Genomic DNA, 27,434 nt, shown 5'->3' on the forward strand with positions numbered 1-27,434 from the left:
AGCTACATAGTGAGTTCAAGCCAGGCCTGGGCTACATGAGTCTCAAACATATACACAAACAACCTCAAACTATAGTCAAAAGAAGATTTTATTAGACCCAGTGTTGTAACATCAGGCAGTAAAAGGAGCATCTGCCAGCCAACTCACCGGGCGCTGAACAATGGACGGGGTGTTTGTTCCCACGGCAAACCTGTTTTGCAAATGAAGGTTTGTGTTTGCAGCAACCACAACTTTGTTCCATCCTTCACCACAGTCCCTCTGCTAGGCCACCAGCAGAAGTGCAGCTCCTCCCAGCTGGGTGGAAAGGGCTATGGAGTCACCTAGGGTCCCCAAGGTCTGTGAGAGCAAAAACAGCAGCCACTGCAGCAGTCCTGGCTCCAGTCGCCCACCAGGAGCCGGAGCGGCAGCCACTCAGCAGCCGGCCCTGGCGCACAGACGTTGGCTCTTTGACTGCCAGGTCTTTCGCTCAAAGCACCCAGGGAAACAAGGGATTGTCTAGCAGCACTAATTAAAGCGTCAACTTGCCCCACCCCCAACATCTTCGCCTATTTATAAGAAATTATAAACAAAACCGATACTTAGGTTTTTAAAGAACTTATTGACACTAATTGTAATTTTAATAGTGCTTTAATAATGCCTAATGCCATGGGCTGGAGAGATGATGGTTCAGGGGATAAGAGCACTGGCTGCTCTTGCAGAAGGCCCAGGTTCGAATCCCAGCACCCACATGACAGCTAACAACCGTCCTTAACTCGAGTTCCAGGGGAATCCAAAACCCTCTTCTGACCTCTGAGGCACTGCACAACATGGGTGCACGTACATACCTACAGGCAATACACTCATACACATAAAATGAAAATCATAAATAAAAACATTTTTAGGAATAATGCCTAGCACCTGCCTAGCCCCCCTCCTCTATCTCAGACCCACAACAGGCCAGGGCAGAAATCTCCACACAGGTTGTGACAGCCCATGGGTGGTTGCCCCTGGATTGCCTTGAGGCCTGGCTGCCAAGCTTAGCCTTGTCCCTACACAGGAACAAAGCCTTCCCCCCAACTGCTGCCAACACACCTATGCCCAGGGGCAACTGGAGGCCAGAGACTCCTGTGAGAGACCTGTAGGAACCATGCAGACCTTTCCAGGACTCAGCTCATCACCACCTCCCACAGTTGGCCTCCAGCCAGGACAGGGCATGTCTGACCCCGAGTGTGTTCTCCAGCCACTGTAGTGCCAAACTCCAGAGCATCTTTCCCTCTCCCGGCTCGACTGTCCCTCCAGGGCTGTCTCCACAGTTACTCCGACTTGGGTTCTTTTCCTATAGTTTTGGGACCTAGTCCTAAACTCGGTGACATCCTCCAGACAGGGCGGCCAGTTCTGCTGCAGGCCTGACCTGCATACCATGTAGGTGGTTTGTGGGGAGCCAACCCCTTCCAAATGAAGCATTAAGGGCAGGTACGGCGCAAAGAAAGGACTCAGACACCCTGGCTCTGAGTGCAGATGTGGCCTTGAGGACTATTCTTCTCCCCAGCTTGGGGAGACAGAGCAGGAGTTCAGGTTGTCCGGGGTCTTAGCAGGCTGGCCTGGGTCCAGGGACCTGGTGCCAAAAGCTGCTATTCCAACTTTCCCTGTCATTTTCTGACCCAGTCACATACTCGTTTAAGCAGATTCTGCGGCCAGCTCTAGAACAGGCTGTGAGCAGTTAAGTGAGGGCCTTTGGCGGCCTTCCCACGGGGCACAGGATGTGTGTGGACAGACTGGCAACCGAGCTGTCCACGGAGGCTGGCAACTGCACAGCGGAAAGGGGTATAAGAGAGCGGGCTGCACCTCTCAAGATGCCCACCAGAAAGGATGGCACTGCTGGTGCTGGGCCTGGTGCTGAGCTTTGCCGCAGCACGGTTTTACCAGCAGTACCCTGTTGTACAAAGGAACTACAACATGGCAAGGGTAGGCTGGGCCAGGCTTCGGGGCACCTGTCCTACCTTGACTTGGGGGGTAGGACTGACCTGGAAGAAGAGTGTCGGCCACAGAAGTCTGTCCCATACCCAGCTGTGATGACAGCCAAAGCAAGCAGAGGGAGCCCTGGGAGTTCAGAAGGGTCTGGGAGGGCAGGTCTGGGAGGTCAAGGGGATCTGGGAGATAGGGGATCTGGGGGATCAGAGAGGCCTCGTAGGACAGGGGGCCTGGGCGATCAGGGGGCCTGGGAAGGTAGGAGGAGGTACTACCTTGGAGCGAGTGTCCAGAGACTGGCCCAGGAACATAGCCATGAGGGCCAAGCGGCACCAGGGCACTTCGGGACTCCCACCATTCAAGCTCTTCCTCCAGATTTCAGGGGTCTGGTACCCTATATTCATGGCCTCGGACAACCTGACACGCATTGAAAAGAATGGGGACCTGCGGATCTTCATTCGGAATATCAAGCTTTTAAAGAACGGCAGCCTGCAGTTTGACTTTCGCTTCTTGTGAGTGTCACCCCACAAACCAGAACTGGGGGAGACCCACGTTCCCACAGCCCACAGGGGCACACCTGAGCTTGCTGTCATTGGTACTTGGGTGACTGGCGTGTGGACTGTCACCAGCTCATCCCCAGGGGTCAGGTTGATGGGGAGGCGGGGGTGGCCATCAGGAGGTTGGCCTGATGCTGAGCCCTGTACTCATCCCTGTGAGATGAGTTAGTTAAAAGGCCCCTTCTGATCTTGGGGGGGGGCAGTCATGGAAGTCAAAGTGTTAGGTTGGGGACTGACTGGTGATGGGCACTTCCTGCCGTGACTCCCTCGGGGGCTGGTGCTTGCTCTGAGCCTCGCCCCTCCCTGACCTCCAGGGTGCAGGGTGAGTGCGTGGCTGTTGTCGTGGTCTGTGAAAAGACAGAGAAAGACGGAGAGTTCTCCATTACCTGTAAGTGGGAGCCCTGTTCTTTCTGGTTTGACAGCCAGAAAGTCTTTCTACTGGTAAATGCTGACTTAAGGGACTTTATGGGGACCCCCAACCCCAAAGCAAGAGCACCCAGCCTGAGAGTAACTTGGGGGTCCCCAGTCTGGCCTTCTCTCTGATGTCAATAGCCTAGGACCATCAAGGAGGTGGAGTACTGTGCCGAGGTTCAGGGAGGCAGCAGGCAGAGGCCCCTCTGTAGGTAGAGGGGCCCCGAAGCACTCTCCCCACACTGCCACGGCACAGTCTCCTCCTGAGTTAGCACTGGGCATCCAAACTCCCTCTCCTTCCAATGCCCACTTAGTTGAGGCCACATGCAGCCAGGCAGCACTCATTCCAGAAGTGAGGAGAGGGAATCACAGTGCCAGGGCAGAGCGGTGTGCTGAGCTGTATCTCCGCAGATGAGGGAGAGAACAAGGTGCTGCTCTCAGAGACGGATTATGGGATGTACGTCACCTTCTACATGCAGAATGTCAAGAATGGGACCCAGACGCACGTGCTGGCACTCTATGGTAACCAGGCCCCCATCTGCTTGGGGAGTCCAGCTATGGGTAGAGGGTCTCCTATGGGCCCCAAGTCTGGGGAGGTGGTTCCTATCTCAGACACATTATGGAGTAGGGCTCTGGAGCCCCCATTCCTCCTGACACAAGCCATCTCTCCCATCAAGGTACAGCCCAGACTTAGCTCTGCCCGAGTCCCCTTAGACTTCTTCCAACACAAAATCCCCGATCTGTTCCCAGGGCGCATCCCAGAGCTCAGCCCCGCCTACCGCAAAAGATTTGTGATAACCTGCCAAAAATATGGACTGAGTCCACAAAATATCATAGACATGACGAACAAAGGTAAGGCTCACTGCTCCGACTCAGAGAGGTCCCAGGGGAGGCAGCCCAGCATGCTTGGCACAGAGACCCCCCCAGGGATTGGGAAGTCAGGAGGGAGGCCCAGCAAGCCATCTGACCGGCCCTTGTCTCCCCAGATGACTGCTATGGTGGCTGGTAGAGGAACCAGCCAGGCCTTCTGGTGCACGAGCTTCAACCCAGGTACAAAACAAGGCAGCCCAGGGGGGTAGGGGTCGGGGCTGGACAGGATGGCTTTGGGGTCAGTGTCAGAAGCTGGGGAGCCCGGCCCAGGGTAACTATGGTAGCACCTCTCCCAAGCTGTTCTCTGCCTGTCGTGGGGTTATCCTGTAGCGATAAGGGAGCACAGGTCTCAAGAAAGACCGTGTGCAATGTATTCCTGGAAATCGGGCTCTTAGTGGGAACTCACAGGGTGGCGGGGTCCGAGCAGAGCAGAAAACTGACCTTGTGGGAGTGCCCTGGACGATATGCACAGCAGGGTATAGAACTTGGGGTTTACTGTCTTGCAGCTCTGCAGCCCGGAAACCCAAGATCTAGGCATTAGAGCCCATCCTCCCACTCCATGGGCTCCAGGATCCCTTCCAGCTTCCTCCCCCGGCTGGCCTGTGGTCACATTGCCCTGTCCACCACCTCCTTCCAGAGCCTTCTTGTGCCTACAGCTTCTCCTCTGTCTTGATTTAAACTTCCCAGGTATTTAGGGTGATTTCACATGACAGCCATAGACTTTTGCCAAATAAAGTCCCTACTCAGGTCCTAGCATGAGGATGAGCATATGTTTTAGGAGGTACCATTCAGTACCCCAGGTCTCTTCTCAGGAATGGGTCTCAACCCCAGTAAAGACCACTCTCAGAGCATCCCAGTGGCTGGCCCCAGAGTCACCTCATCTGGGAAGTAGTATCTCAAAGGGCCCAGCACACAGATCCCTGAGGTTCCAAGGAGATGGAGTGCTATAGGATCTGATGAGCCCCAGATGCAGGGCTGAGCCCGTCTGACCCCTTTGAGACTAGGCTTCTTGGGGGCTACTGATAGCATCCCAATGGGACAAGAGTCTGTCCCACACGTTTGGTGAACACATGAGAGACAGCAGCCAAATAATGGGTGTTTGTGGGCTAAAAGCAATTTGCTGGGCACTTACAGAGAGATGTGAAAGCTGTGTCCACATAAAAGACCACATGGATGTTTATAGCAGTTCTGTTCATGACCAAACATAAGGCATAGCCCACAACAGGTAACAGATGCCATCCATCCATCCAGGGCCTCAGGTTAGCACAAAAAGAATCAACACGGATGGGCACAAGGGAGTTATGCAGAGTGAAAAAGCCAGTCCGAACCCATGTCATAACTCCCTTTTTAAAATACGACGGCAAAACTGTAGGGAAGGGGACAAGTTGGAGGACTCAGGAGTTAGGAAAGAAAAATGGACATGATTACAAAGAGGCAGAAAGAGGATCCCTGCTGTGCTGGGAAGCACGTCCCCAAGGACAGAGGTGGTGGAATGCAGCCCTGCACATGGGGTGAACTACTCAGCATCAAACACTCACATGCCCATACCCATGTGTTCACACCCACACCCACCCATGGAGTCACACATTCATTCACATGCACACACATATCAATGTATTCACACACACGTCCATGTATTCATGCACACATACCCACATGTTCACACATGCCTGTGTATCACACACTCATGCACATGTATTCATACATATTCATGTATTTACATACATGTTCACACACATGCCTGCCTGTGTATTCACACACGTGCTTGTGTACTCACACACACATGTTCATGTGTTTGCATACATACATGTCCATGTATTCACACACCCACATGTTCACACAGACCTCTGTATCACACTCATGCCCATGTATTCATACACACATACTCATGCATTCACCCACATGCCCATGTGTTCACATACATGTGCACACATGTCCATGTATACACATACACATGCCTATGTGTTCACACACATGCACATACATGTGTGTATTCACACACACATACCCACGTGTTCACACACATGCCTGTGTATAACAGTCATGCTCATGTATTCACACATATACACACCTACCTATGTATTCTCAAACATTCATGTATTCATGCACACACATGTTCATGTATTCACTCACACACACACATCCCCACATACACATGCTCATGTGCTCACACATATGCTTGTTCATTTACATGTGCATGCACACTCACACATAACTTCACTCACATGCACACAGTGGACACACACATGAACATATTCATGTGCTCACATACATTCTTCACTCATGTATGCAAGTACCTATGTGCAAATACATGCACACTCATGCATGCATGCATGCTCAGTCACATACAATGCACACACATGACTGAACATGAATACGTGTGTGTGTGTGTAATTATAATTATTTCACGTGCTAAGCTTCACAACTTGTGAAAGGGAAAGACTTAAGGAGTTTTCTGCTCCTAGAAAATCACAACAGGGGCTGGAGAGATGGCACAGCAGTTAAGAGCACTGACTGCTCTTGCAGAGGACCTGGGTTCGATTCCCAGCACCCACATGGCGGCTATGAACCGTCATTAACTCCAGTTCCAGGGGAATCCGAAGCCCTCTTCAGACCTCCACGGCATTGCACGACACAGGTGCACTCACATACATGCAGGCAATACGCTCATACACATAAAATAAAAATAATAAAATATAAAAAGAGAAAAGCACCACACACAAAAGCTGCTGGAGAGATGGAGGAAAGGGGCCAAGGACCATCCCAAGCTGACAGCCTAACTTGGTGTCTTTCACACAGTGCTGGCTTTAGTGGCATGAAAGATGCAAAAGTAAGACAGTTGTGGATTCCTCCTGCGTGGTTTCAGAGGGCTACTGAGGCCGGGCAGCGTGTGGCGGGGGAGTCCTTGCAGAAAGGAGGCTGGGAGACCAAGAGGCCCTGACAGCCTCTGCGTGGTTTCAGAGGGCTACTGAGGCTGGGCAGCATGTGGCGGGGGAGTCCCTGCAGAAAGGAGGCCGGGAGACCAAGAGGCCCTGACAGACCATTGCATGAGGCTGTTAAGGAGAAGTCTGATTTGTAGTGGAGACCCCAAGATGTTGGATGTCAGAGCCATGAGGCATCTGTCAAGGAGAGTGGAACCAGCCTGATAGCCTGATGAACGGCACGCAGCAAAGCTGGAAGGGCGGAGCTCTGGAACTGAACATCAGACATGGAGCTACATGTTTCCCCTGCTGGGCTCTGGTCTGGTTTGGTCTGGTATTTCCTCACTATGCTCCCATTCCTCTGTTTTGGAACAAGAATGTGTATGATGTGCTATTGCATGTGGGAGTATGTGATTTGCTTTTTGATTTTGCGAGGGGTTATGGTGAAGAGATTGCTTTGAGTCTCAGAAGAGACATTGGATGTTGGACTTTTGAATAGTGTTGAGACTGTTAAAGACTATGGGGACTTCAGAAGTTGAACTAAATGCATTTTGTATTATGATGTGGCTGTGACAGCCTATGGAGGCCAGGCAGCAGAAGGTGGTGGTTTGAATGAAAATGTCCTCCATAGGCTCCAAGTATTTGGACACTTGATCTAGCCAACTACTTCAAGACATGGGCATGGGAGGCCATCTGTCCCTAGAGCACTCCAGTTTTCGGGCATGGGGACCTAGCAGAGCCTACTACCCTTCCAAGGGGCTGCCCAGCAGGCACCCACTGTGCGCCTGGCCGCGTGCTGCCACTGCGGTTGCAATGGAACTAGACAACATGGACCCCACAGCCTTTTGGAGTTCTAACAGTTGCAGGCAGGGCAACTGTTGGGTGGATGAGGACGTCTGGAACCTCCAGGCAGCCCAGCTTCTGGGTCCCTGTCCTGACCCTTGGTGCAGCCTGCTGAACCACAGCAGGGGCAGACATGCAGGAAGTGACTGTGAGCAGGGCCTGCTGGTAAGGATTGGTGGCTTTGTATCAACTTCTCTTGTGCCTGCATCAAAATCAACCTAAGGAAGGAAGGGCTTCTTCTGGCTCACCATCAAGGGTACAGTCCATCCTGGCGAAGGCACGACAGAGGCATGAGGTAGCTGGTCACTCTGGGGCCACACCCAGGAAGCAGAGAGAGATGGATGCTGGTGCTCAGCTCCCTTTCCCCTTTGTGTTCAGCCAGTGCACATCTGATGGGTGGGTCACGTTTTTGCTCAGTCTGGTCCCAAACCTGCTGTATTTGGAGTTGCATTTCCCCTCACTGCCCACCCTGCTTTCCTGAGGCGGTGTGATGATGTAGAGGCATAGCTCCAAACCGACCTTGACTCTCTCACAGGGGCAGAGACACAGGGCACTGAGAACCTGGACTGCCCAATGGCCAGCTGCTGGCACGGGCTGCTCTAGCTCCGTCTGTGTGCCGCTCTGCGGCACCCACCGTCAGTCTATTCCTCCAATGGTGAGCGTTTGGGACGCCTCAACTCTGCTATCCGCAGACATGAAAATGCTGAACCTGAGGGTGTCGCCCTCAGAAACTTCCAGATGATTCCCACTACAGTCATGCCACACGTGCCCCGCAGGGTGGATTCTCAAGGGTCTGCCACCTCTGTAACCCAGAGTCCCTCAGAACTAAAGTCACAATCACTCAGTTCCCATTTGCCAGGCTCCAAACCCCAGTCTGCTCCTCCGCGGACAGGTGACGCCCCGGCTTCCTCCTCTGCAACTGCTCACTCTGATCTCTTGCCCTTCCCAGATCGTTTGTCTAGGCTGATTTTAATTCTCTGTATTGGATACCAACCCATTTCCGCTCAGCTGAAGGACAGAGAGCCCACCCTTAACCCGCACTTGCCCCTTACCCATGCACTTTGGCCTGTTGTTCTAGGGAACTGTCTAATTTGCATGTCGCCCATCCTGTGCTGCTTGTGGTCACTTGGGGCGTCCCTGAGGTCAGGGAACCTGCACTTCTCCTTCCCTGCCCAGACCCTGCCAGGGCTTGGCTTCTGCCACCTGCCGGCCCTCAGGTCAGCTATAACTTTGCCGTCTCTGCGCCTCAGTTTCCACACATAGTAATAAAGAAACCTGTATCACAAGGTCATTACCATGACCAAGTCAGTGTGTATGTGCAGTTCTAAGCACTGGGGCCAGGCAGGCTAGGACAAAGGCCATACCGCTTGGCAAACATGGACTCACAGGGTGGGGTCAGTATCCCCCTGACCAGCCTTGAAATCTTATCATGCCACACACACACTCTCAATTAAATCACCCATAGCAAGTGTCTGAGCTGTCACTCACTCTGAGCAGGGACTGAGCAAGGACAAGGGTAGGGTCACTGTTCAGAACTTGTGAGAGGGAGCTGAGCTATGTCCCAGAGACACTTCATGTTGTTCTTAAAGACTGACATTTCAAAGCCAGTGTCTGTTGGTGCCAGAAAGCATCTGGCAGGGCTGTTTGGGCGGTAGACAAAAGGTGATCCCGGCACTGCCCTAGGAGTAAGACCACAGCTATAGAGGCGAGAAGGGCCAGGCGGCCAGCCACACAGGGAGGGTCCCTGGTGAGCCCCAGCACCACCCCCGCCATTGAGCGGAAGAGACCAAGGTAGGGAGGGGAGCCCGAACCCAGGCAACCGAAGCCCCAAGCTGGGGCCGTGAAGACCCACACAGGGCAGTGAGGACACAGAGATGGAAACAGCCCCATTTTCTCCTGGAAGATCTGCCCCTCGCAGAACAAGACCCTAGGACCCCACTTTGCACAGCTCTGAGGCAGCTGAATAAGACCAAATGTGGTTCCTCCTGTGTCCCTGGAAGCCTGGGGAGCAGGTGGCCTCAGAGGGGCCTACAGTGTTCAGTGCAGACAGCAGTACAGCGGAGCCCCAGCCTCCCTGCCTCTCTGTCCTTTGTCCCCCAAACTGGCATGGGGTCAGGGAGGAGTAAAGCCAAGGGGAAGAGCCCCAAGGAAGTGATCCCTGTGGTGAGTGCAGGGTAGTCACTAGGGTGACAGATGCATTAACTCGGGCCTTCCACCTCTATCTCCCTTAGTTCCATCCCCAATACCGAGTCACGGTGGTGTCCCCCCAAAGTGACTGAAAATTGGGTGGTCTGCTCTGGCGTGAGACCCCAACACTGGAGCACTGGCCCCTGGAGGGTAAATGCAGTGTGACAGAGTCAGGACCTGAGGTCAGAGGTTAAGAACAGATGAGAGGCACAGCCAGAGGCCAGCCAGCTGGGGCAGGGAAAGAAAGGCTGATAGGCGTCACACAGCACGGTCTCTCAGGGTTAGGCGACCCCAAGCTGTATGGAGAGAAGGAAAGAGTAGAGTTTTGAGGTCAGGCCTCTAGGACAGGTTGGTGATTCAGAATACAGCTGCCCCACTCACACCTCAGCCTCTACCTTACCATCCCTTTCCACAGAGATACTTCATAGGGGTACAGAGGGCCTCTCCATCTAGTGACCCTGTCCTATTTGTATCTGTCTGCAACTACCCTGTTTCCAAATAGGTCACCGTTCTCGTGCTTTCTGTTGCTATGAAAAACCACTGACCAAAAGAAACTTGGGGGAGGAAAGGCTTAATTTGGCCGACACTTTCAGGTCATGGTCCACCTAAGTCAAGGCAGGAACTCAGGCAGGACCTGAACCAGACACCATGGAGGAATGTGGTTTGCTGGCTCATTTGCTGGCTTAGTTAGCTTTCTTAAACAGCCCAGAACCACCTGCCTATAGAAGGTGCCACCTACAACGCGCCGGGCCCTCCTACATCAATTATTGTTCAAGACGGTATCCCACGGGTCAAGCTGATCGAGACAATTTTCAACCGTGTTCCACTCTACCTAGGTGACTCTAGGTTGTGTCAAATTGACAATAAAAACTAACCAGATAGTCACAGTCAGCCTCTGGGGGTTGGGGGTATAGAACCACCCCTAACAATCTCCAGGTCTGTGTCCCAGCTGGGAGCATGGCTTCTAGGGTCCAGGGCTTGTGAACCAGAGCTTGTGGTCCCGGGGCCCACGGGTTCAGGGCTCATGCAACCTGGGCAGCACCTGTGTCTCACACCTCACTGTCAGGAACCTAATCGGCCATCTGTTATGTTCAACCCCAGGATCTCTGTCTGCAGCCTGTGGCCTCCCAAAGATATTCTGGTCATACAGGTGTCAAGAATGCATCCAAGGGGACTCTGATACCACACTGGTTCAGGAAGTTGCCCAGCTCATGATTGGTTGTTGATTTTGGAAACTGGCTATGTGGTAACATCATTTTGGGCATCTAGAGGAACAGAGGAACAGACAAGGGCTGGCGCGTACCTTGGAAGAGTAAGTGCCCACCTCACCAGGGACATAACAGGAACCCTTTGTGACTTTATCAGGTACCTGACCAGAGTCATATAGACGGCATCCCTGGACTAGTAAGTCCCCCAACTGTCCTCAGAACTAGGAACAGTGAGGACACTGCCCCTTCTGTTGATGGTGGACGTGGTGTTGCTTTGTGGCCTTTGAACACAGGAAGAGCCTTCCAAGGAGCTGGAGGGCAGAGGACTCTACAGACTCCCAGAGTCTTCAGGGGCACTGGAAGGGCAGGCCCAACACCCAGGCAGCATGGTGGGACTCACCTGTATGAGCATCATAAGAAGTGGGACACCACTGAGGCCCCAGGACACCTCCCTACAGGACACCTCCATGTTCTCAGGCAGCAGGACCCGAGATGGGAGCGGGGGCAGCTTGTATACACACTTGTCTGGTCTGTGTCCAGGAAGCAGGGCTGAGACCCCGGGCAGCATGACTTCTAATGATCTCTGTGCTGGATAGCTTTAGGTGTTAACTTGACACACCTGGGTTGAGGGAGCCTCAGTTAGGGAATTGCCTCTATTGGCCTGGCCTGTGGCCATGTCTGAGGGGCACCTTCTTGATGAGTGATGTGGGAGGGCCCAGCCCACTGTGGATGGTGCCATCCCTGGGCAGGTGGGCCTGTGTTGTATAAGGACGCAGGCTGAGCAGGGGCCAGGGGAGCAAGCCAGTAAGCAGCGTTCTTCCATGGCCTGTTCTCCAGCTCCTGCCTCCAGGTTCCTGCCCTGAGTTCCTACCTTGGGCTCCCTGATGAACTGCGACCTGGGAGATGTAAGCTGAATAAACCCTTTCCTCCCCAAGTTGGTAGTGGTCAGAGTGTTTTGTCACAGCAATGGAGAAACAGACTAGGACAGCCTCTGACTATGCTGGATAGTGATGGACAACCGTGTCCTGGCAGACCAGAGCCAGAATGAAGATACCCCAGGCTAGGACATAAGGCTTGAGCCCAGAGCATGGCCTTTGCACAGGCCACAGGGGAAGTTGAAGGGCAGCCTGTGGAGGTGGGTGCAGCCCTTGCTGTGGTCATAGAAGAAACTGCACACTCCATATGCTCAGTCCCGAAATTTAGTGACTTGAGTCATGGGGTCAGTAGGATTAGAACCCACACCCTCCCTCCACTTTCCACTCACACTGGCCCCCCAAGGAGCCAGAGTTGGCCGGCCAGTCCTTTGGCTAGAGAGTAGCCCAGCCTGAAGACTGGGAACTACCAGCCTGGCCAGCACCTTGGGTCCTCCTGGACATGGTCTGGGTAACAGCAGGAGCCCACCTCGGTGTGGGAGGGGCTTGGTACAGACAGCAAGGTCCCTTTGTTAGCTGCAGCTGTCTGGTGGCCTTGGCCTCAGACAGCTCAGCTTCCATGCAGCCTGGTGGACACTTCGGAATTTCCCAAAGCTCCTTAGCATGAAGCTGGCAACTTGCACAGGTACGTCCTTGTCAAAGGGTGCAGGGCGCGAGGAGGGTGCTCAAGCTGGGTGGCGAAGCCAGGCAGCCCAATCTCAGCCACACCTGTCCTCTGTGCACACGTCAGCCACTGTAGCTGGTCCCACGGGGCTGAAGAGTTTCACCCAGTAGTGTGTGGGAGTGTGAGGAGCTGTGGACACAGTGTTGGTGGGATCCATCCTGACTGTGGGGTCTAAGTACTTTTTTTTTAGTCCCCAACAGGCCAAGGCCAAGGCCAGGGCCAAAGGAGCCAGTGATCAGATATACTCGAGTCTTAAACTCTGAGTGTCATGCTGGCTGCAAGAAGCCCATAGGATTCCAGAACAGAGGCATGGCGTGCTTACCCTGCAGAGAGACGGCTGGCTCTGGCATCCTTGATAAGCCCTGCTCAGAAAGCCAGTGCAGGGACATGGCTGTGGCTTCACAGAGGAAACTGGTGGGAAACCACCTGCTCATGGTGCTGAGGAGCCTGAAGCTTGGCTGGGCCCGACCTGGGATGGTGGATGCCCCAGTAAACTGTGGGGGCAGGAGGTAATGCTAGGCAGGGTTTCCTGCCAGGCCTCCTGACTACAGGCCTGAATGCTTTGCAGGGCTCAGGGTGCTGCTAAGCAGGGGCCGTCATTCGCAGTGGAGCACACTTTAAAATGAGGAAGCCATCAGCTTCCTCCACAAAAAAAGGGCCTGGAGGAGAGACAGAGAGAGAGTCACCTTCCTTGTGTCAAGATCGGCACCCAGTCATTTTCAAACTCCTCTGCCAGGGCCCAAGATGTGGATATCTTTGGGGGCCGTTACCCAGGTGACAAGAGCCTTTAGGGTAAGAAGTGTGGTGACCACAAGAAAAGGGCTTTCAGATGGGAATCACCAAGGCAGAAGGGCAGGGAGAGGTTAGACTTGTTAAGAAAAAGCTGTGGCTGTGTATGCCTTTAAAGGAATGTCAAGTGGGATAAGAGAAAGGCAAAGACCCCAAGAAAGGACCAGAGCGGTTCATGGTTGCTCAGAGACCAACATGTCTCTCTTGCATCGGCCTCCTGGGCCGGGTGGCAAACAGCCACACGCTAACATCTGAAAACAGCAGAAACATTCTTGCACAGCTCTGGAGAGACATCCCGGTCAGCCCCCCTGAGGAGGCTTGGGTGCAAGCAGGGCTGGGCTACTCCACCGGCTCCTCTGGTCAAGGTGTTCCTGGGACGGTGGGTGTACTGCCCCCTGAGCCTTTGAGGCAAAAGGCCTAACTCTCTCTGCCTGTATCCACAGCAGCTGCTTCTCTGGGCATCAAATCTCATCTGCCTCTTTCAGGGGAGACAGGAAAAAGATGCGGCTGCCACAGGCCGGAGAGGAGGACAGACAAGCAAAGGCACAGAGGGCCTTTAGGGAGGTGACTCAACCCTCTGTGATGACAGGCAGACACCGTTATAGTCTGCAGGAATCCACAGATGGCGGGTGACTGACAGCAGGTCCTGGTGACAATGCATGCCAGAGTTGGCTCACAGACCTTAACAAATGCCCCCGGGAGGGGGGTTCAGAACAGAGAGGCTGTGTGCAGGGGGCTTTCCACACACTCAGTCTTGCTATGAGCCTCAGGCACTCTCTGTGATGACAGGCAGACACCGTTATAGTCTGCAGGAATCCACAGACGGCGGGTGACTGACAGCAGGTCCTGGTGACAATGCATGCCAGAGTTGGCTCACAGACCTTAACAAATGCCCCCGGGAGGGGGGTTCAGAACAGAGAGGCTGTGTGCAGGGGGCTTTCCACACACTCAGTCTTGCTATGAGCCTCAGGTTGCTCTGGAAATTCACACACACGTACGCACCCACACACACCTCCCTCTGCCTTTTCTAAGCATACCTCTGATCACATGTAGGATCTAGCCAGGCCATCCAGATCTCAATGCCCTGATTTAATCAGCTTTGAGCTTTGAAAGCTTTTAGCACATTCACGGGGTCCATGTGTTGGGACTTGGTACCTTTGGCTTCATTATTTAGCCTGCTAACAACAGTAGAGTGACTTGACAAGTCTGTATCAGTGAAGATGGAGGGATGAATACGCCAGCCACTCAGACCTGCAGGTGCTCCATAGATCCCCACCCAGCCAGCTGAGGGCGGGCATGAACCCAGGGGAACTCCCAGCATGCCACCCTGATCTGTGGGTGCTACACAGATCCCTACCCACCCACCTGAGATTTCCAGGAAAACTCCCAGCATCCCAGCATGCCTCGGTGCATCTCAGCTGAGCACATTTTCAGATGAGAAAGCCCACTGCTTCCTCCAGTCCTCAAAGGGTCCCCGATCCTGACAAGGAGCCTCAGCACATTTCAAAACACTGAAATCATACAGAGGGAACTTGTTTTTCTTTCTCGTTACAAATTTTTCCACTGAGTGAATATGCCACAGGTCAAGATCAAATGTTCCAACCACATACATCTGACCTTAGGTGTGAAAAGCATGCTGGGCACCCTCGGAGACAGAGAAACACACATCAAAGCCCAGGTGTCTGTCATTTTTTCACCCAGGGACTTGCAAGGATGAGGGTCCCAGGGTGCCGACATGGTGCCACAAAGCAGTGAGGCCACTTAGATAGAGAAGGAGAAGCCCGTCTATTCAGGATTCTGAACTTCTTCTATTTAAAGAATAGAAACGGGAGTGTAAGTCACCAAAGGACTCATGGCAGTACAGGATGACTGAGAGGAACCAAACGTTGTCCCAACAACAGAAAGAGTGAATGAACTGCAAGATATTCACAGGGAGGAATACTACGCATCAAGGAAAAGGAATCAGCTGCAACTCCATGTAACCAATGCCCCAACAAGTGAATCCACACTAGGCATCAAACTGAAAAAGAACTAAAAAAAAAAAAATCACATGAAGGCACAAAATCTCACCTGTAGAACATCCTCAAGTTCATGTTCAAGTTCAGCAACTGTTCCGGTTTACTTTCCTGTTACTGTGACAAACATCATAACCAAAACCCGAAGCAGCTTGGGGAAGGAAAGGGTTTATTCCATCTCACAGGTTAGAGTCCATCACTGAGGGCGGCAAGGGCAGAGCTTGAGGCAGAAGCCATGAAGGAGTACTGTGTACCTGCTCAGCCTGCTTTCTTATACTATCCAGGCACACCTGCCTCCAGAAGGCATTGCCCACAGTGGGCTGGGCCCTCCTACATCAATTAGCAATTGAGACAATGCCTCACAGACATGGATGGCCACAAGCCAATCTGATGGAGGCAATTCTCCGACTGAGCTTCGTAAGTCTGAGCTGCTGAAGAAATGTTTCAGATACACAGTCAGCAGTAAAGCTCACTCGTTAACAAATGAGCACTCGAATGGAAATGAGGGTACAGTGTAAGACACAGCAGCATCCAGCCCACGAGGAGTGGGCTTAACCAAGAAGGCAAAAATCCTGGATGGTACATGCTAACAGAGGGCATCGTTAGATGGAAGGACCTCCCCTCCACAGACTGCATTTAGTGCTGTTGATGGCCGCTCACCACCAGAGCAACCCGCAGGTTCACGCAATCGCCCTCATCTCAATCAAAATCCCAGCGACCCCAATGGTGATGGGGGGAGGGGGCGTGAGGAAAGCAGGGAAGTCCTACGGAATCCCAAAGGGCCTAATGAGCAAAATCTTAAAATAAGCAAGGCTGGAGAGATGGTTCAGCAGTGAAGAGCACGCACCCGGGTTCAATCCCCAGCACCTACATGGCGTCCATAACTGAAGTTCCAGGGGAACCTTTGCCAGCATTACACAACATGGGTGCACTTACATATATGCAGGCAATACACTTGAACACTGAAAATAATTTTTTTTTAAATTAGCAAGATTCAGACATCCTGACTTCAAAGCATGTTACAAAGCTACAGTGATCCAAGCAGTATGCTGCTGGTGAGACAGACACTGGGACCTATGGGGCAGAGCAGGGAGCCCGGGATAAACTGCTCATGAGGGCGATTTCAACAGAGGCTCTGAGAGCAATTGGCAAGCCCACAAACAATGCTGGGTACCATGAAACCCACATGCAAAGGGTGGGGGGGCTGGTTTTACATCACAGCCCCAGACTCAAAATGGGTTAGGCCTAAACAAAAAAGTTGAAACTATCAAACCTGCCCTTGAGTATCCAACCAGTCATCCCAGCCCATTACATGCAGTTCTGCTTTGACTGCACGTGGCCTCGGGGAAGGGCTAGAGTATTGGGCTGCAGAAGCCAAGGGGAGAGGCTCCATCCTATGCAGCTATGGGGAAGCCATCTTCCACGCTGGATGAAAGCTTTCCAGTGCACTCTTGAGGAGGAGCACCCACACTCCTGTGAGTGACCCCTCATCCATATTCTGTAAGCCCAATAAACTCACTGGCTCCCCCAGGTAAACTTTTATGGAATCGTACCTTGGTTTACCTTCAGGGAGAAGCTGCTGTTTACATCTTCCCCAGGCGTATTAGGGTTCTCTAAAGAAACAGAACCGGTAGAATGAATATATATGTAGACAGATTTATCAGCTTGGCTCACAGGATAGAGTCCGAGTAGTCCAATAATGGCTGCACCACACTGGAGAGGCTGAGAATCCGTAGTCGCTCAGTCCACGAGGCTCAGCAGTCCTGATCTGGCGCTGAAGGTCTGACGAATTCCAAAAGATCAGCTAGTCTTCAGTCTACAGCAGCAAGACGAACTCACCAGCGAGAGAGAAGGCAAGCAGCAAGAAGCCAGGTGGTCGCCTCTGCCTTGGTCTTTTATACCGGCTGCCATCAGAAGGTAACACCCACATTTAGGGTGTGTCTCCCAGCAGATGATCCAATCAAGATCTAATTTCAGTTAATCCAAGATCCAGTCAAGTTGACACCCAGGATTAGACATCACACCAGGGCAGGAATTTTAGCAAAAGGAGCTTGCCACCAAGCCTGATGACCCGAGTTCAATCTCTGAGACCCACACAGTGGAAGGAGAGAAACGACTCCCAAAAGTTGTTCTCTGACCACCTCCACATGTGCACTGTGATATGTGTACGTACACATGTGCATACACACACACATGCATGCACACACACGTGTGCATACATAGGAACAAAATTCAGACACACGCTCCCACACAGATAAACCCTGAAGACGTTACGCTAAGGGAACTTTCCTAGTCACAAACACACAAATTAAAAATAAAAAAATCTTTTAAAACCATGAGAGTGGGTGGGTACAGTGCTTGCTCAGCATACACAAGGCCCTGGGTTTGATCCCTAGTATTGCATAATCTGGGGGTGGTGATGCATGCCTGTAATCCTAACACTCAGGAGATGTTGGTGGGATAATCAGGAGTTCAAGGTCATCCTCAGCTACATGGGCGGTTCAAGGCTACCCTGGGATACACAAGACCCAGTGTCAGAAAGAAAAAAGAAAAAATGCCAACCAGCAGGGGCAAATCTCACAAACATATTCCACTGAAAACCCAGTCTCAGAAGAATTCCCACTGTATGACGGTGTTCACATTTCTAAACCAGAAAGCAAGTAAAGTGTTTAGGAATGTAAATTAAGACAAACTGTTGGGAAGAGCAAGGTGGTGAGCTTTCCGTGGCTCCTACAGGAGCTCCGCTGGGGAGGCTGAGTGCGAGAGGCGGCATGTGACCAGAGGCTGGCCAAGGCTGCTGGGTGGCACCTAAACCAGCCGGAAGCTTAGTAATTGCAGAGTGAGCGGGCCCAGCTACCAATGCTCCTCAGCTGGGCATATCAGAGGCTCCCTTCTGCAAGCCGCCATCAGCTAATGACTGCCACCTGCAGGCCCGAGGTGCGTGGACGCACTCAGCTACTGGCCAGACCCTGAGCTCTTCCTAAATGCTGGCCAGGGAGCAATGTCAAAAGCAACCAGAGGGGCTGGGGTTGTAGTTCAGTAAGAGCAGTGCCTAGCATTCCCAAAGTCCTTGGTTCTATTCCCAGTAACATGCACACAGAGGCAACTAGAACTATAACCCAACTTTACTCAAGATAAGCGGTGCCACCTGCAGGACCAGGTCAACCTAGAAAACCTCACAGGCAGTGGGAAGCCCAGGCTCCTGCGTCTGATCTCAGTGCTGCAGGGTGGCAGGGGCTGGGGGAGCTCTGAGAACCCAGGATGGAGCCCAGGGACCTGGACTTTGAGGGGACACTGCAAGATCACAGGACCAACTGCCTTGAGTACAGGCTGACCATCTACTGCAGGTGTGAACTGGCCCCTAGCTGACCTCTTCAGGTGCAGGTGGCCCTGGCTATTTGCTACAGGTGTGGGTGATTGATGCAAAAAAATCCTTCCCTGGGGGAGATGTCAACACCATCTACCCCCTCCTCCTAAGGTTCCAATGACAAACCACAGTACAGTTTCAAAGTTCCTGCTGGAGAACCAATGAGTTTATTAGGTTTGCTTAGAGGAGTGGTGAGGGTTACAGCAGGAGGAGGTGGCCAGCAGCCACAGTATTAGGTCTGTACCCAACATGGATGATGACTTCCCCATCACTGCATAGATCCTTCCAAGCCTATATACTTCACCCCCGCCCCAAGTCCCTGAGGTCATCTGCAATGAAAGCAGACTTGCACAGGTGGGTCTCTTGCCAGCCTGCCTCTCTTGACCACAAGCACAAAGGGTCTCCCGATGGAAAGAGTTCCATTCCCTCCCCAGGCCTCAGTCAGAGTCTCTGGGCATTAATAAACCCTGATAGTGGGTTGGGAATACCCACAAGCCTCTGTCCTCAAGCCTCAGCACTGGGGATGCGCACAGGAATCCGGTAGCCAGAAGGTTCAAGATGGTTCTGTAGAAGACATGGAGCCTCATGCAAGTCCTGAAAGGTGATCAGTAACAGCACCCAGCGGTGACACCCAGCTCCCCTATGAGGTGAGAGTCTCATGCTGCCTTTGCCCACCCCACTGGCCTGCCCACCCTGAGGCACCACTCTGGGCAAAACCCCCAAAGCAGGGCAGCTCTGCTGTGTGCCCAAGAAACTACCTTCAAGCCCCTGGTGTGCCACACGGGATGGCAGTGGCAGGAACGGCGCAGGGCTACGCCCCAGAATCCAGCTTCTGGGGCAAGGAGGGCGTCCCCAACCCCCAGCTGTCACTTTGGAGTGAGCACTGAACAGGGGTGAATTCTCAGGGAGGGGGGCAGGTCCACACACTGAGGCCTGGGAGTAGCTGAGTGGGGAGAGGGTAGGGAAGTGGATGGGGGAGCAGCATTGGAGCGGCTGACATAGGCTTGGGCCCATAACCAACCAGCAAGGACCAACGGCAGGGTCACTGCTCACTGCCTTCTAAACCTAGCAATATTGGCCAACAAGACCACTAATGTGGAGCAAAAAAGAGAGGTGATGGCCAGGTACAGTGGCACATACCTTTAATCTCACAACTTTGGAGGCAGAGGCAGGTTGATCAGAGATCAAGGGCAGCCTAGGCTACAGTGAGTTCCAGATCAGCTGGGGCTACAGGGAGACCCTGTCTAAAAAGGGGGGCACGGTTGCACAAAGAACTACACCTGTGCCCACAGAACCTTACAGGAGTAGCCACCCCCCACCAAGGCCCCAAGTCAGGCAGCCCCTTCTCCTAAGCTCCTAGAGGACGACACACAGGAAGGCCTCATAAAGGCCTTGTTTCCCCCACCTTCCAGATCCCCTGGGCTGCTGCTGTTATTCCCCCCTACAGGGGCCAGACCCCACCAGAGCCTGGGGATGCAGTCTCTCACCCTTCTGGTTTGCAGAGCTACTGAGAACAGACTGTCCTCTGTCCCAGGACCCTGTACGCTGTGTCTCCTGCCCCTCCAAGCCCTCTGGCCTCCCACCATCTGAGAAGTCTGTGACCAATGACTGCTCCTACCTATAAGCCAGGCTGGGCCTCAGGCTTTCTTAGCACAAGCTCATAGAAAGACCACCTGCCTCCTGGAATGGTGTCCACACTCATGTCCATGGGAGGCAGGACCCCAGCCATGGCTCTGAACAAACTAAGACTCACTGACCCTCTCCACAGATGTAGCAGGATTTTCACGAGCTATGCACCTGACCACATCAGCATCCAGGGCTTAAAACGTCTGGACGACTGCAGAGGTGGACAACCGATCCAGCCTAAGTGCTTAAGAGGGGGGAGTGGGACCAGGAAGGCCAGGGTGACAGAACCAGAAAGCAGGCCAGGACCCTGACGCAGCCCAACATCACATGCCTTTAAATGGTGGTCCATACCCAGAGACAGGGACAGGGAGGCCAGAGACAAGCTCATCATCCCAGCCCCAGAGGCAGTGGCAGAGAGTAGGGAGCGTATGCATGCTGTACCTCTGAGGACTTATGTCTACTTTCCCAAGGCCGCAGCGGCCATGGGATGTCAGCATGCATGCCCAACACACACACACACACCCCAACATACATGGATGTACAAATACACATACATGGCAACACATGGGTGCACATACACACCAATACATAAGGATGCCCAAACACACAAGCCTGCCTGGTATACACACACATGAAGACATGGTGTCTTCTGGAAGACATGCAAATTCAGGAACCTTGAGTCGACTGATGAGCCAAAATAAAGATGATCAATGGGACCTGGCGTGCTTCAGGCACATTTGTGGCCAGGACTCTGGGGTCCATTCCCTCCCTCTGCCCATGAAACATGGGTGCTAGGAGGTGGTGACTTCCTGAAGGTGGACAGCTCTGCCTAGCACCTGCCTGCACCACAGTGGTACAGTGCACTCATGTCTTCCTGGACTGCCACATGCTGCTGAGCTTGGAGTGCATGACAATCTCACCGCATGCAGCCCCCAAGTGAGCCTACGCCACCTGCTCCTGGGCTTTTCTATGCCATGACTCATTGCAATGAATGAACATTCCGCTGCCTGTGGGGGTGGCAGCCTGGTGGGGGCTCTGAGCTCACATTCCTCTTGGGAGAATGGGGCTGCTCTGAACCCCCCAAATAGGTTATGGAGGGGTCACAGAGACCTGGGGCTGTCTCCAGATTTAGACAAGCCCCTAGCCTGTCTGGGGAGACTGATACCCACCTTCACTGTGACTGAGATCTCACAGATGGGGGACACCAGACCTCAGTTTACCTACCACAGTGCAGTCTTTTCCAATATGAAGGAGTGTGGTCCAGACACTGAGGGGAGGTGGCCAACCAGGGCCCCCAATAGCCTCCAAGCACAGCAAGTATGAAGGTGACCAGCGGCAAAGGGGGAGCTGGCCTTTTCCCTTGGGGCATGCTACTCTGGGAAAGGAGCCACCAGAGTTCCCCTAAAGGACCCCACCCAGTCCAAACACCTGACCCCAGGGATAAGAAGCAAAGCAGAGTTCACAGGCCGACGACCCTCAAGGAATTATGTGCCTGGTTGCCAGCACCTCCCTGGGAGTGAGACACAGAACTAGGTTATTTAGGGATCCCACAAAGCCAAGAACCTCCCAGAAAAGATCCAGACAGCTGCTTGCACTCTGAATGGAGGGGGTGCAATGTGCCCAATGAATCAGATTAATTACACAAAAACCAGAGAAACACTGCTTCCTCCAGAAAACAGTTTCCCTCTTTAATACACCACTCAAGTGGCCCTGCCAGCCTCCCCAAAATTAGAACACAGGTGCAAACCAAACTCAAAATGGGCACAGGACACGGATACCAGTTGTCCACGTGCTCAGTGCCCCCCACCCCCAAAAAAACACCCAACACAGCTAGCAGGGGAAGAAATCAGGAAAGAGGCTGTCCATGTCATCCTTCAAGGCCAGGCTGCAGCTGCTGCCCAGGTCCAAGCCCCACAGCTCCGGAGGGCTGGCCTTGAGCTCCTGGGAGCTAGACTCCGAGTCCACCGTGAACTCCAGCTCTGTCCAGTCAATCGGACTGCTTCTGGCTAGGGTTGTGCCTCCTCTGCCTGCCACCAACCCTGCAAGTAAAGTGACTATCAGTGTAAACAGATAGGTGCAGGACTCTGTAGCAGGCTGTTACAGCCCAGATACTGCCACACCCTGCCCACTCTGAAAGCCCTCTACTGCTCTGGGGGAGGGAAAGGTGAGCCCATTCCTCTCCTCCCACTGAGGCCAGTGAGGGGTTGAGCCCAACCCTGGTGGCCCTGCTCCTCATGGGATCCCTCTCAGATCAGAAACTGACAGTGTTCTCTCGACACTGAATTCTAAAGGCAGTGGAGACACGATGTGACCTGCCGACCAGATGCATCGGTAGCCCAGGGACACCACTAAAAGGGTCCAGGACTCCATAGTCACTTCCATGTCATGCATTCAATGCAGTCACACCTGGTCACACCGCCACTCTGTCCCTACAAGTTATCCTGATCGTCACCAGGCAAGGCAAGGGGGATAGCCTAGGGACGTCAGGTCAAGAGGCAAGCTGGGCCTGGGCAGTCTCCCTGAGCCTGTCAGGTTCGGCAGAGACCTCAGAGCCTGTGAGTGACGGCAGCCTGGACCCACAGCCCCACTCACCCGACCACCAATCAGAGCTGGCAGTCAGCAGAAAGGATGCTCTGTCTTCCAAGTCGGACCCTGCGGTGTACCTGGAGGTGAGAAGATCCCCTGGTGGCCATGGGTACACTGAGTGCTACAACCTCCGCAGAAACCAGCCCGCATCCTGCAAAAGCCTTTCAGAGTCCAGCAGGCCCAGTGCCACAGGAACACATGCAGAAGTCACAGGGCGCAGACCACGGGCACAGGGCCCAAGCCCTGCTCTGCTGGCCAGAGCTCCGATGGCTTCTCCAGCCACAGCCTCATCCCTCCCTCTCCCTCCCACACCCCAGCTGGTGTGTGTTCGCAAAACACAAACTCATTTCACCATCAGCCCAAACAAAAGACAATTACGAGACAAAAATGTTTTAGAAACATCAGAAAGCCACATGGCCGGTCTGGCCTGGGCCTGTTGCCTCAGCCGCCTCAGTGTGGCAGAGCCCAAGGTAGACAAGCAATGGCGTACACCCATGCACTGAGGCGCCCACCTGGCATCTGGCACATGTGTCAGGTCCAAGCTAGACTCCTCTTCGAGTAGCATATCTGGAGATTCAGTGTCCCTGGCCAGGGACCCAGCCTGGTACAACTCATCAGGAAAATCTTCACTCTTATGTGGGGAGGTCGACTGCTGTGAGTGAGGAATCCAGGCTGGGAGCCCAGGACTCATGTTGGAAGGCTCTGATGGGGAGAAGAGGTCAATCCTCAAGGTTTAGGCCAGGGTTCTGTCCCGCAGTGTGGACAGGTGGAAGCCAGAAATAGGTAGCACCAGCTAACCCAGCACAGGTGGGTCCACAGCCAGGAGTCCAATCTAAAGTCAGAGCAGTTTCCTGGAGGAGGTACCCCTAGGCCTTGGGTCACTCACATGGGCTCAAATCTGGGGTCCCCCTCAGCACTTATCCCTGACCCTGGGCTCCTCCCTCAGACCAGCTACTTGTCCAAGACCCTCAACACATGTGGATCCGATGCTTAGAAATCCTGAGGCAGAAAAGACTTCTACACAAAGCAAACCTATGACATACCAAGCAGCCATGAGGACAAGTGCAGGTGAGAAGGGTCACCAGAGATGCCCCACCAGGGACCTTGAAGCCATCGACTGACCAGTGCTTGACAAAGCATCAAGCACTGGAGGTGTGGCTGGAAGTGTGCGGGCCAGTCACCCCCATTTCAGCACAGGCAGAGGGGAGACAGGCCCCAGGCACTCCGGGTTCTGCACAACGTAGTGTAAAACCCCAAGAAGGTAGAACATGCAAAATGACGGCCAGCAGTCCATTAGACTCCAAGCACCCAAGAGGGGCCAGGGGACCAGGATACCAGAGAGGCCTAGGATGAAGACATGTAAGGTTCTATCCTTGAGGGGCAGAGGCAGCCAGGACATAGGCCAGGAGCACATGGCCTACGTAACAAAAAACAAAGGCAGGAGTTGGACGGCTCAGCTGTAAAAGCACAGACCACTCTTACAGAGGATCGGGTTCAATTCCCAGCACCCACATGGAGTCCCTAACTCCAGTTCCAAGGGATCCGACGCCTTCTTCTGACCTCCACAGGCATTTCATGACATGATGCATTTAACACATACACAAGTAATACACTCACATTAAGAAACAAGAGCAGTAACCCGTTACCTCTCCCATGGCTGGTTTTCCCCCCAAACATACACCCATTTAGGAACAGAACCAGTATTCCAGGGTCAGAGGTCACCTGGTCCACCCTTGGCAAGACAACATGATCTTAGGGTTACCTGGGCAGGAGGGTGGTCTCTCCAGCAACTCTGACACTCTCACCAAGGTCTGGCTCTTGTCTACACCCTGCGGCCCACAGCATAGGGGTTCCTGCACCCTGGAATGAGAGACACGAGTTCAGAACCCTACAGGACAGGAGAACTCAGTAACCCCCATTCTTTACAGTACCTCCAAGTGTGCTGACAAGACCACCCTGTTCAACATCATGCCCTTAAAGGACCAGGTCAAAGATCTTCTGATCAAGCACTGTCACAGATGCACAACAGGCCCTCAGCTAAGTACTAGCCAAGCAGATGCAGACAGGCCTCCAGGGCCTCTTCCCAGGGTCATGTCCAGAGCCTCTGTATGTACTGCCCCAGGGATCCTATGCCCCCCGCCCAAAGATGGGACACTAACTGAGTCACGACAGATGACACTGCTGCTGTCTCAGGGTCGGGCTTGCTGTCTGTGATCTGACTCGACAGGGTCACCTGCCCAGCATCGCTCTCCCACGTGTGCCACGTATCCTGGGAAGGTGGAGGGATCTGAAATTTAAACACACAAATCAGGCAGATGATTAAAGGGAGAGAGACCTGATAAACTGCTGTACTCAGCCCAGTAGCCTCAGCAGGTTCCCAGGGACCCCCTTAAGCTTGGCCTGGGCTCAGGAAAGGAGATGCCCTCCAACGCCTCACTGCTGACTCTGGCTGGGCCTATCCATGGGCCGGGTTCACAGGGGCTCAGCCACCAGTTCCACTCCCCAAGCACAGGCAAGATAAACGTACAGGTGACTTTTGGGGCCAAAGGTGTAAAGTGTTAAGTGGTTCTGGCCCAGGGTGTGGCCTCACATATGGGCAACTGATTAATCAATGGGATTGGGAAGGAATGGAAACTAGTCCCCTCCCAGGAGAACACCACCAACTTGTACAGCCTCAACACACCAAAAGGGGCCAGGCAGAACATGGGGCCACCTTGGGCTGAGACCAGGAGCCCAAGGGGGGTGGGGGTGGGGCCTGGCAGGGGTAAAGAGAAAAGTGTGTTGCACAGTAGGTACAGGTTGCAGAGAGCTGAGTAGGCTATCACCTGATCCCAACTCACAAAAAGCGGCTTCCAGCTGGGGGCCAGACTGTGGGCAAGTTGGAGGAACCGCACAGACATCTCCAGGACAGAGGCCATGTCCTCCCGTCGGCCCTCGAACTGCGGCAAGAGGGCCCGCAGGTGCTCACAGCTCTGGGAGATCCGCCTCCTGTTTCCAGACAAGCCACTAAGGTCTGGAACTCTGTCCAGCCATTATCAGAGGGGAGAATGGCCTCTGGAACCCACCAATGGGCAGCCCCAGGGTCTCCTGGGCAGCAGGCCAAAGCCACTGGTTAGCTCTTCCAGCCTCCTGAACCCTTGGCCCTAAGGCACACACACTAACTGAGCCACACACAGGCCATCTACACGCTGGGCCTAACCCACAGCTCTGAACCATTACTCCTTTGGGGTTCAGAGGTGAAAGATGAGCCCAAGTCAGGTGTCTAGAGGATCCTTACATACACTGGCCTCTGGATGTCCAAGGCGGCTATCAAAGGGCTACAGTGCTACCCCTGGCCAGCCCCCACCCAACACGTCTGGGTCTACCAGGGGACCTGCCTTTAGTCCTGGCCCAGTTAGGTGAACCATGGTTAGACCTGAACTCCCACACCTCTTAGCCCCACCTCCCACCCAGGGCTACCGCACCTGCGTTCTCGCTCACTGACCACGTTCCTCCGAAGGCAGGGGCCCCGCTTCGCAGCTGCTACAAGAATCCTGGGGCGACAACCCGGGGGGGCATTCAGGAGCCCATTAGTCTCTAGGAGACAAGTCTTCCTGAAGGTAATAAAGCCAAGAGCACCACGGTGAAGCCCAGAAAAGCCACCAGGCACACCACTGGTAGAAACCAGGGCATTTTGGGTGCACAACTGCAGGAAAACGGAGGGCAAGCCTGGATAACCTAGAAAATCCAAGGGGCCAGCTCCCCTCCCCCACCTCCTGCACACCAAGGTAGACTACGCTCTGCATTATCGATGGCGGGGGGGGGGGGGCCCACCCCCCCCCCCACCAAAGGTGGACTCCGCTTTGAATATCGGAGGGGGGGGGGGGGGGGACCAGGAGAAGGGGAGGGAATCAGGAGAGGATGAGGACCGGGAGGATGGAGGAGGGGAGGAGAGGACGCCCAGGAGAGGACAGGGAGGACCGGCAGGACGAGGAGAGGCCCGGGAGGACAGAGGAGGCCTGGGAGGTCGAGGAGAGAAGCCGGAGAACTAGGGGAGGATGGGGGAGGTCAGTATCTAGACCCCAACCAAAGGCCTTCGGACCTGACGCCCTCTGAGCCCTCCAACCCACGCTTCACCTGCAACCCTCGACTCCGGGGTCTGCAGCCGCAGGCTTCGAGCTGCTGGACGCCATGGGCACGAAGCGGACGCGAAGGAAGCAACAAGCCGGAACCCAGCCGGAGGGTCCCCAGCCCTCGCAGTCCGCCCCGCCCTCCCAGTCCGCCCACCCCCACGAGCTCCGCATCCAACCAGCACCCGCGCTGCACACACCCACGCAGGCGCCCGCCACCGCTGCGTGCTGCCCACCTAGTGCTGGGCTGGCCCCGCCCCCTCTCGTGTTTGACTCGCTGCCCCACGTGCCTGACTCCTGACCACGTGACTGCCTACCTCGGCGCTTCTACCCCGAAAAAGTTGCCAGAAAGTAGCCAGATCAGTCCACGCACTGTGTCCCCTAGGGCGCCACAGTGCTTCT

At 53.9% G+C, this 27,434-nt stretch overlaps 2 protein-coding genes across 2 annotated transcripts; one reads left to right on the forward strand and one right to left on the reverse strand.

Moving 5' to 3' along the window:
- The first annotated feature begins 1,848 nt into the window (after nt 1-1,848).
- Nucleotides 1,849-3,924, forward strand: Lcn9 (lipocalin 9). Its single transcript, XM_008841991.1, has 6 exons — nt 1,849-1,944; nt 2,323-2,459; nt 2,819-2,892; nt 3,327-3,437; nt 3,666-3,767; nt 3,902-3,924. Exons 1-6 carry the CDS (start codon nt 1,849-1,851, stop codon nt 3,922-3,924), a joined length of 543 nt encoding a protein of 180 aa, XP_008840213.1.
- An 18,243-nt stretch (nt 3,925-22,167) lies between these two features.
- On the reverse strand, nt 22,168-27,095 carry Sohlh1 (spermatogenesis and oogenesis specific basic helix-loop-helix 1). Its single transcript, XM_008841992.1, has 8 exons — nt 27,040-27,095; nt 26,388-26,456; nt 25,764-25,911; nt 25,083-25,210; nt 24,646-24,783; nt 23,436-23,648; nt 22,930-23,000; nt 22,168-22,376 (listed from the first exon to the last, which is right to left on the reverse strand). Exons 1-8 carry the CDS (start codon nt 27,093-27,095, stop codon nt 22,168-22,170), a joined length of 1,032 nt encoding a protein of 343 aa, XP_008840214.1.
- Between the last annotated feature and the right edge of the window lie 339 nt (nt 27,096-27,434).

Source organism: Nannospalax galili, unplaced genomic scaffold (assembly GCF_000622305.1).
Source record: "Nannospalax galili isolate Female #2095 unplaced genomic scaffold, S.galili_v1.0 scaffold1421, whole genome shotgun sequence".
NCBI lineage: Eukaryota > Metazoa > Chordata > Mammalia > Rodentia > Spalacidae > Nannospalax > Nannospalax galili.